We start from the raw sequence: 10600 nt of genomic DNA, 5'->3' as shown, positions 1-10600 counted from the left end.
CTGTTCTACAAATTGCAAGCAGTTCTCCGTGTAGGTTATACCCTCACGTTACAGGACTGTAATGTGAGGGTAGGGCAACTGTGCTGGGCTTGACATCCTCTGGCTTGACATCGTCTGGTTTGACCTCCTCTGACTTAACTTCCTCTGGCTTGACCTATGACTTAACTTCCTCTGGCTTGACCTCCTCTGACTTGCCTCCTCTGGCTTGACTTCCTCTTGCTTGACCTCCTCTGACATGACCTCTTCTGGCTTCACTTCTTATGGCTTGACCTCCTCTGGCTTGATCTCCTCTGGCTTGACTTCCTCTGGCTTGACTTCGTCTGGTTTGACCGCCTCTGGCATGTCCTTCTCTGGCTTGACTTCCTGTGGCTTGACTTCCTCAGGCTTGACCTCCTCTGGCTTGACCTCCTCTGGCTTGACTTCCTCTGGCTTGATTTCCTCTGGCTTGACCTTCTCTGGCTTAAACTCCTTTGTCTTGACTTCCTCTGGTTAAATCTCCTCTGGCTTAAACTCCTCTGGATTGACTTCCTCTGGCTTGACCTCCTCTGGTTTTACTTCCTCTGGCTTGACCTCCTATGGCTTGACCTCCTCTGGCTTGATCTCCTCTCGCTTGACTTCCTCTGTCTTGACCTCCTCTAGCTTGATCTCCTCTGGCTTAAACCCCTCCTTCGTGACTTGCTCTGTCTTGACCTCCTCTGGCTTGAACGCCTCTGGCTTAAACTCCCCTGGCTTGACGTCCTCTGGCTTGACCTCCTCTGGCTTGATCTCCACTGGTTTAAACTCCTCTGGCTTGATTTCGTCTGACATGACTTCTTCTGGCTTGTCAACCTCTGGCGAGACCTTCTCTGGCTTGACCTTCTCTGGCTCGACTTCCTCTGGCTTGACTTCCTTTGGCTTGACTTCTTCTGGCTTGACCTCCTCTGGCTTGACTCCCTCTTGCTTGACCTCCTCTGGCTTGATCTCCTCTGGCTTGACTTCCTCTGGCTTGACCTCCTCTGGTTTGATCTCCTCTGGCTTGACTTACTCTGGCTTAAACTCCTCTGGCTTGACTTGCTCTGGCTTGTTCTCTTCTGGCTTGGCTTACCCTTGCTTTACTTCATACCTAATTTATATCTGTCCGTTCCCCCCCCCCTTTCTCTCTCTTTCTCTCTCTCTCTCTCTCTCTCTCTCTCTCTCTCTCTCTCTCTCTCTCTCTCTCTCTCTCTCTCTCTCTCTCTCTCTCTCTCTCTCTCTCTCTCTCTCTCTCTCTCTCTCTCTCTCTCTCTCTTCAAGGAGAAAATAATGACAGTCCGATCCTTCAAAATAGCATTACTGTCCAGATTTGCATGATAAGTTAATCAGAGATAAGAGATTTAATGAGAGCAACATTTTCGTTGACACATCTTATTAAAAATATGATTTAAATATTTATCTACGTAATACTAATAATAACAATGGTAAAGTATGAAGACTCACAATGTAAGAGCAACAAGGACTGCCCTCAGACGACTCCATGTACACTTAATGCTCCTGATGTCATTACAGCTAACAATGCTACTGAGATAGTTGAACCTGTTAGTTATAATTTCGCAAGAAGGATGCATGTTACTGAGCCAGTGAGAGCTCTCTCTCAGCTACCTTCCAATATATAAATCCGCGCTTATCTTCCTGTAAAATCACGCATGAAAACGTTACAAACTGTCTACTTGAAGCGCATGTCAGCAAGTTCCTATGACAAGTCCTAACATCCTTTAGTGATGTTAACTTTCACTTACAGCTGGTTTTCCACTCTTGCACAGATCAAACAACCTTGTCTCTGATATTTAAGAAGGCTAATGATGCAGACGTCTGCATCATTAGCCAAGTCCAGCAAGACATCAGTACAAAACTATTGACATAAATCCTCACACAAATTTATTGGAAAGCTCTTTGAAAAACTCGTGATGAGTTATTAGAAAAGTTCTTGAAGAAAAATGCTCTCTAAGTAGCAAACCATTTGGATCTGTAGGTAACAGAAGTATCGGATATTTTACAACAGTTAACTGCAAAATGTAACAAGAATCTTGACAGTAAAGAGGATAAATATGTCATTGCTTTGGGTAATGTTTGAGCATATGAGAATGTGTGGCTCAGGGCACAGAGAACTGGTGTGCAAATTTAAGAAACTTGGAGATGATGGTAGTCTTTTCTACCTCATTAAAACTTCTTAAGAAATCGAACCTTTTAAGTTTTTGTAAACAACGTTTCCTCCCGAGAGAGAGAGAGAGAGAAAGAGAGAGAGAGAGAGAGAATTATCAGAGGAAAGCGCCAAGTCATTTACCGCGAACTTAGCACAGAATGAAGTGTACTCCAGACCAGTGGTACGGGACCACTTCTGTTGAACATCTGTTTGAATGATATGCAACATTAGGTACCATAGACCGCTACTATGCATTTGACTCTGCACCGACTCAGTCAGAAGATATGAAAAATATTGTAAATCACATGAATACAATATTACAACTAGTTCATCTTATGACGACGACAGTGGCAAGCTATTTATGCACGGAAAAATCTTACTGATGGCTTACTCATGGAAGCATCAAATTTGAACACTACTTTATTATGGTCCAGGAGAGACCGAAACGTCGTCGTTTCTACACTTTCTGATGTGTGCTTTGGTCATCTCACCTCACCGTCATGTCATCACTATAGACTGGAAGACACTGATATACAACCCACCAACCCATTTACATTACATGTGTAAAGCATTTCGTCCAAATACGACAAGAAATTAGCTGGTTAGTGGAGGTTAGCTCATCACCTGGATACTAAGGGAAGCATCACACATTACAACTCTAAAATCAGATCTATAACGTAGCAATAACCCCCAATTTGACATTCCTGTCCAGAAATTTATCTAAATTCTAAACTCGCAATAAAGCGTAAGGCTGTTAATAACGTGAGAAGCAATTTAATGTTCGTGACTAAATGGCTTACATCCAGAATCTCCCACAGAAAACAGGTGTGTCTAGTATGTGTGTATACAGCAAAGTTCAAAATGTTTATTCTTCTGTTTAGTTTCAGTTTGCAAGTACCTCGCTCAACCTCCAAAACGAGCTACCATTCAGGAAATGCAATGAGCAACTTCAAGAAAGATGTTTCCGGTGCATGAACAGAACAATCTCGACTCCCTTACCGCTGGAAACATGAAAAATTATTAAACTCATTTTGGGGCTAGGCTGGCGACCAAAACTGTCACTTCAAGAGCTCTAAAAACTATTTTCCATATATTGATGATATTACATTGATGTAGAGAACTGGTCTGAAAATGAGCAGCTCGAAATAATCACACATAGGCCCCCCCCAAAATAATAACTAGCATAATAACAAATAATTGAAAGAAAAACCTCCAATAATAATACTAATACTACTAATTATAATAATAAGAATCATAATAATACACAAGGAATTCACAAAGATGTGTAATATTATTAAGAACAAACGTTCAAGCGAACGCCAGACGATTGAACCCAAAAGAATGAGTCTTTTAGATTCGAAACGTTGTTCAATTTCTAATAAGTATAATTGTTACGGCCCTCTCGGGTCGCAACCGAGGTTCTTTCTCTGATGTTGTTAGAGGTAGGGTATCCGGCCCCAAGCTAGTAGTGGCTTTCAAGGGATGTGATCCGTAACACAAGAAAAATAAAAGGGGAAGGGAAATAAAGTAAAAAACTTAATAATATAATTACCACCATCACCATAAATAATATATAAAAGGTTACACAGGGGGGGGGGGGGCTAGACACTATAATACACAACGTAGTCTTCCTCTGAAGACTCTGGACGTTCATGGTGCTCACGATGCTAAGCTCTTGGTGCTCTTGTGGCCTCACTATGAATCCTTCGATCCTCTTGAGTCTACCCTGGCCACGGGCCAGCCAAATCACAGTTCCACTGGGGGCACCGTCGTGGAGGCCATCAACCACAAGTCCAGCCGGTAGCTGGCAGGTTCCAATCAGCGACGCTGGTTAGGCCACTCCACGATCGATACTAAGGTCGCGAACCCTAGTCAGGAGCCTCGTGTGATCCCACAGACCACTCTCCTTGCCACAACACCCTAGTGGTTAAGCGTCTCCACCAGTCAGTCCCGGGTATGACAATCTCTCAACTGCCACTTCACAGGCAGGCTAACACCACAGTGTTCATCCGGGGGGCGACTCACAGCTGCTGCAGCAAACACTTGGAGACGAGATGACTGCCTTGGGTAGACTGATCCAACTTCCATTACAGCAGTCCCAGGTCGACTCTGTAATCAGACACGTCATCAGTAACAGGGACACACTAGGACACCTTACTTACAGGCTTAGACAAAAACGCCCGACGTATCCACTCCCTAGATAGCGTTGCTGTCTAAGCTCCACCTCACCAGAGGTCAGCAGCGGCTGTGTTATGAGCTGACCAGGACGGGAAACCAGCCCTTGTGGCTGGTATTTCCTGTCCTCACTTGATGGCACCGTCCATTTGGAGGGGGTTTCGGGAGCTGACCCACAGATGGCGTGGTCGTCACTGCTCCGTGCTCGGACGTTGGACTCGGGTCCGTAACACCTCCCCACCAAAAGAATTTGGTTTGGGTTTCTATAAAACAAAGGAAACAAACCAAATTAGTCAAGGATCTAGACGTGAGACAATGCGTCAGCTACCACGTTATCCACCCCTTTGATGTGCTCGATCTGGAAGGGATATTGTTGCAGATGTAGACTCCATCTGGTGAGCCTGAGGTTCTTTTGCCTAAACTGAGCCAGAAACTTTAGAGGATTATGGTCAGTTCGTACTAATATAGGGTGACCATTACTTGTTAGGTATACCTCAAAGTGCTGAACTGAATTAATTAAGGCCAACGTTTCTTTTTCTATGACGGAATAGTTAAGCTGACTGGGGGTGAAATTCTTAGAATGGTAGGCCACAGGATGTTCCACCCCCTTTTCATCCGTCTGAGATAGTACGGACCCCAGGTCATAGTCAGAAGCGTCGACCGTCAGGATAAATCTATCCTTAAAACTCGGGGACCTAAGGATTGGAGAAGAGATTAGAATTGCCTTTAGACTCTCAAATGCTTCCTGGCAATTCTCATTCCATAATAGTTTCACCCCCTTCTTCAACAGATTTGTCAGGGGGGCGGCGATGGAGGAAAAGTTAGGGACGAACTTACGATAGAAACCAGCCATACCAAGGAAACGCAAGATGTCCTTCCTGGTAGCTGGTGTAGGATACTGGACTATTGCCTCTATCTTGCTGGCCTTTGGCGCAATCCATCCTCCTCCAACCTTATGACCTAAGAAGATGACAGAGGTTCTGGCAAACTCAGATTTGTGTAGGTTGACCACCAATCCCGACTGGAGCATGGCCTTGAAGAAATCCTCTATGTGACGTAGAAGGTCCTGCCAATCCACATCATATATTAGTACGTCATCGATGTAGACTAAGGTGTTTTCCACGTCACGCAACACAATGCCCATCAGCCTCTGGAATGAGGAAGCTGCGTTTTTCATCCCGAATGGCATCACCTGACATTCAAACAGCCCGTCGGGAGTCACAAATGCCGATATGGGTTTAGCCTTCTCCGCGAGGGGAACTTGCCAATAGCCCTTGAACAGGTCAAATTTAGTCAGGTAACGAGCTTTACCTATGGCATCCAGACATTCCTCTACCCTGGGGAGAGGACAGGTGTCTGCTACTGTGACCTTATTCACCTGGCGATAATCAATACAAAAACGGTATTTCTTACCAGGTTTGGGCACTAGTAGTATCGGGAATGACCATGGGCTCGAGCTCGGGGCTATTAGCTGGTGTTTCAGCATATATTCCACCTCCTCTTTCACCACCCGTTTCTTATGGGGGTTGAGTCGGTATGGGTGTTGCTTTATAGGCCGGATTCCTTCCTCCAGCACGACATCATGCCTTAGGACGGATGTTAGTCCTGGAACATCTCTGAAGATAGGCTTGTACTCCTGGATCATTTGCCGCAATGATGGTTGATGTCCTTCGGCCACATGTGTCAACTTTGTCTGCAAGTTAAACAGAATCTCTGAGTTAGTTAATACCTCCTCTTCCTCCTCAATGTCATCTTTTGTGGTCACCATGGTTATTGGGAGTGTATCTCGACCCTCATATTTTTTTATCATGTTAACATGAACCAAAGTTTCTTTCTTCCGGCGGTCTGGAGTACTAAGAAGGTAATTGTGATTAGTAACCTTCTTTAAAACTTGGTAAGGACCTACAAATCTGGCGCTCAAACTTCCAGTTACTGTAGGGGTACATACCAAAACCAGATCCCCTACTTGGAAATCTCTTTGTTTGGCCCTCTGATCATACCTGTTCTTGGTAGTTTTTTGCGTATTCTCCAAGGTTCTCGTAGCCATCTCCCACGCAGAGAACAGCCGGCCTTTATTTGTAGACAACCAGTCCACAACGTCTTCCTCGGTTTCCTTGTCTAGCCAATGGTCTCGTGCCACCTCTAAGGGACCTCTTACTGAGTGACCAAAGATCATCTCGAATGGGGAGATTCCTAGGGATTCATTGGGAACCGATCTTACCGCAAATAGGAGGTAGGGCAGGTCTTCAACCCACTTACTCTGCCGGTCATAGCAAAACTTCCGAAGCATGCCCTTCAACGTCTGGTGAAAACGCTCCAAAGCTCCTTGAGACTCGGGATGGTAGGCACTGGAGGTAATCTGTTGGATTCCCAGGTCGGCGATCTGTTGGCGAAACAAATGAGACATAAAGTTAGATCACTGGTCCGTCTGAATGGTCTTAGGAAGACCGTATCGCGAGACGAACCAGAGCAAATGTTTCACCAAGACCTTAGCAGTGATGGTCTTAAGGGAGATCGCTTCTGGGTACCTACTAACCCGATCTAGTATAGTTAGCAAATACTGCACCCCTGAGGTAGAAGGCGGAAGCGGGCCTACTATATCCAGGATGAGATGCTCGAAGGGCTCACCTATGGATGGAATGGGGTATAAAGGGGCTTTAGGGACAGGCTGGTTTGCTTTTCCTGCCACCTGGCAGGTGTGGCAGGTTTTGCAAAAACGACGTACGTCCTTCTTCATATGCGGCCAGTAGAAACTCTTGGCTAGTCGTTGGAAAGTCTTCGAGACCCCACCATGTCCAGCAAATCTATCGGCATGGGCCGTTTCTAACAGTCTAGATCTGAATACGGCTGGGACGACTATTTGCTCACCCACCGCAGTTGACTGGGGGTATTTCGGCGGATGCCGGCGACACAGTACATCACTTGACCATACATACAGATCACCTCCTTTCGTAGGAGAGTCTAGGGTGTCAGCCAACTTCCGTACCTGAGGGTCCTTCTTCTGTTCTTCTATCAGATGGGCTCGAGTCCAGTGTTCAGGAACCGTCATCTGGACGGGCGGGACTGGTGTATGGCTACTCGTAACCTGTGGGATAGGAGGAGAGTCAAACAAAGTACTTAAATCTGGTGGTGCCTGGAATTGAGCCTGAGACCTGGTTTGCACCGCCGCAATTGGACTGGTCTCTTCACACTCTGGATCATCCACTACCAGGGGACAGTTAGGTAACAAACCTAGGGCTAAGTCATTGGCCAAAATTACGTCAATCCCCTTTATGGGAAGACTATCCACCACAGCCAACCGACACTCACCTTTGAAGTGCTGAGAGTCTAGATGCACCTGTACCAAAGGGGCCACGTACAAGGTGGAAGGAAATCCACCCAGGATTACCTTCTGCGTCCCATTCGCCGATATACCTTTGGGTAATGAATTTTCTAAAATTAGAGACTGGGCCGCTCCACTGTCTCTGAGTATTACCACTGGCTTACCCGAAAGGCCACTGGCTACATGCCCTTGGGAGGTATATGGGGTGAACAATTCTTTCCTCTTCTCTAGGGTGGATGTCGGTGGTACTATACTGTTTATCAGCGTGACTTCCCTACGGGGATTATTACCTGTACTGCTACGACACTTCGCAGCAAAATGTCCTCTCCTGCCGCAGGTCCAACACAATACATCCCTTTTCGGACTAATCCTCCTAGGACTATCTGGGGTTGATTTGGCGGCACTACGAGGGGCAGTCTTATCCTCCGGTTTATGTTTGGCTGGATATCTTGAATAGGTCTTCGGGACATACCTAGCAGACGGCCTATGAGTCAGGATGTATTCCTCAGCCATTGTGGCTGCCGCACTCAAGGTCTCTACCTGCTGTTCCTCTAGATACGTCTTTTGATCTCCAGACAGTCTTTGAAGTCCTCTAACAGTATGAGCTGCTCGAGGTCTTCTTTGGTCTCCACCTTCCGAGAGGCACACCATTCCTGGAAAAGTCGCTCCTTGATAGTGGCGAATTCGGTGAAAGTGTGCTCTGAGGTCTTTTTCAGGTTCCTGAACTTCTTCCTGTAAGCCTCAGGTACCAATTGGTACGCCAAGAGCACGACCTTCTTCACCTTGTCATAATCGCCGGAGTCGTCAAGGGATAACGTGGAGTAGGCGATTTGGGCCTTCCCAGTCAAGACTGACTGTATCATGATGGCCCAATTCTCCCTTGGCCAATAGAAAGAGGCAGCGACTTTCTCGAAGGCTGCGAAGAACTTCGAAACTTCCTTCTCGTTGAACTTCGGGACCATTTTGATGTTCCTTACCGGATCGAAACTACTGGTTTCCGTTGTTGGCCTCCGACGACCTAACCGCAATACTTCTAGTTCATGTTGTCTCTCTCTTTCCTCTCTGTCTCGTCGTTCTTGCCTGTCTCGTTCTTCTCTTTCTCTTTCTCGTTCTTCTCTTTCTCGTTTCTCTTCTCTTTCTCGCTCTTCTCTTTCTCGTTTCTCTTCTCTTTCTCGCTCTTCTCTTTCTCGTTTCTCTTCTCTTTCTCTTTCTCGCTCTTCTTTCCTTTCTTCTAATTCTAAACGCCTCATCTCTAATTCTTTATCTTTCAATTCTCGTTCTATTTCTAATTTCTTCCATTCAATTTCACGATTTATTTCCAAGGCATGCATTTTGACTGTAAGTAAACTTATGTTCAGCTCACCTGCATCACTGTCAATGTCACTGCCTTTATCTTCCTTTTCAGTGGAAGCTACTTCCTCACTTTCTTTTGTACCTTGTGCCTCATCTTCCTGTTTCTCATCGGCCTTCAAGTGCCGGTGAACCTTGGACAAGATCTCCACACGGGAATCACTGGCACGTATCTTGATCTCCAGGTAGGCACTCACCAGTACGAGTTCCTGTTTGCCCAGATATTTTAATCTGGCAAGACAGTCCTCCCTGTTCAGAAAAGCCTGAACATCGTCCAGATCGTCGATGGTCGATTTTTCTGCCATTGTCACTGAGATGGAACACTAGCACTTAACACACCGCTTTTACTTTAGCACTTAACGCACCGAGCACTGTTCTACGTCAATATTGCACTTTATCGCGCCAAGCACTGCACTTGCCAATATTGCACGTAATTACATCGGGCACCGCACTACACAATATTGCACTTAATTACAGCGAGCACCTCGCTCTACAATATTGCACTGAATCACACCGAGCACCGCACTACACAATATTGCACTTAATCACAGCGAACACCGCACTGCACAATATTGCACTTAGTCACTCTGAGCACCGCACCGGACGTATAACGTCCTAATAGTCACACACAGGGGGAATTATTTACAGGGATCACGCCACTTCACCACCCCTGTCAAACATACTTGACAAGGGGTCGGATCCCGCTGGGGATGCCAATTATGTTACGGCCCTCTCGGGTCGCAACCGGGTTCTTTCTCTGATGTTGTTAAAGGTAGGGTATCCGGCCCCAAGCTAGTAGTGGCTTTCAAGGGATGTGATCCGTAACGCAAGAAAAATAAAAAGGGAAGGGAAATAAAGTAAAAAACTTAATAATATAATTTCCACCATCACCGTAAATAATATATAAAAGGTTACACAGGGGGGGGGGTTAGACACTATAATACACAACGTAGTCTTCCTCTGAAGACTCTGGATGTTCACGGTGCTCACGATGCTAAGCTCTTGGTGCTCTTGTGGCCTCACTATGAATCCTTCGATCCTCTTGAGTCTACCCTGGCCACGGGCCAGCCAAATCACAGTTCCACTGGGGGCACCGTCGTGGAGGCCATCAACCACAAGTCCAGCCGGTAGCTGGCAGGTTCCAATCAGCAACGCTGGTTAGGCCACTCCACGATCGATACTAAGGTCGCGAACCCTAGTCAGGAGCCTCGTGTGATCCCACAGACCACTCTCCTTGCCACAACACCCAAGTGGTTAAGTGTCTCCACCAGTCAGTCCCGGGTATGACAATCTCTTAACTGCCACTTCACAGGCAGGCTAACACCACAGTGTTCATCCGGGGGGCGACTCACAGCTGCTGCAGCAAACACTTGGAGACGAGACGACTGCCTTGGGTAGACTGATCCAACTTCCATTACAGCAGTCCCATGTCGACTCTGTAATCAGACACGTCATCAGTAACAGGGACACACTAGGACACCTTACTTACAGGCTTAGACAAAAACGCCCGATGTATCCACTCCCTAGATGGCGTTGCTGTCTAAGCTCCACCTCACCAGAGGTCAGCAGCGGCTGTGTTATGAGCTGACCAGGAC

At 46.4% G+C, this 10600-nt stretch overlaps 1 protein-coding gene across 1 annotated transcript; it reads right to left on the bottom strand.

Moving 5' to 3' along the window:
• Positions 1–258: 258 nt before the first annotated feature.
• Positions 259–8168, bottom strand: LOC138358523 (uncharacterized). Its single transcript, XM_069316501.1, has 4 exons — positions 6870–8168; positions 4814–6716; positions 586–995; positions 259–483 (listed from the first exon to the last, which is right to left on the bottom strand). Exons 1-4 carry the CDS (start codon positions 8166–8168, stop codon positions 259–261), a joined length of 3837 nt encoding a protein of 1278 aa, XP_069172602.1.
• Between the last annotated feature and the right edge of the window lie 2432 nt (positions 8169–10600).

Source organism: Procambarus clarkii, chromosome 84 (genome assembly GCF_040958095.1).
Source record: "Procambarus clarkii isolate CNS0578487 chromosome 84, FALCON_Pclarkii_2.0, whole genome shotgun sequence".
Classification (NCBI taxonomy): Eukaryota; Metazoa; Arthropoda; class Malacostraca; order Decapoda; family Cambaridae; genus Procambarus; species Procambarus clarkii.
The sequence above is the reverse complement of the archived record's forward strand: the minus strand, read 5'-3'. Positions and strand labels throughout refer to the sequence as shown.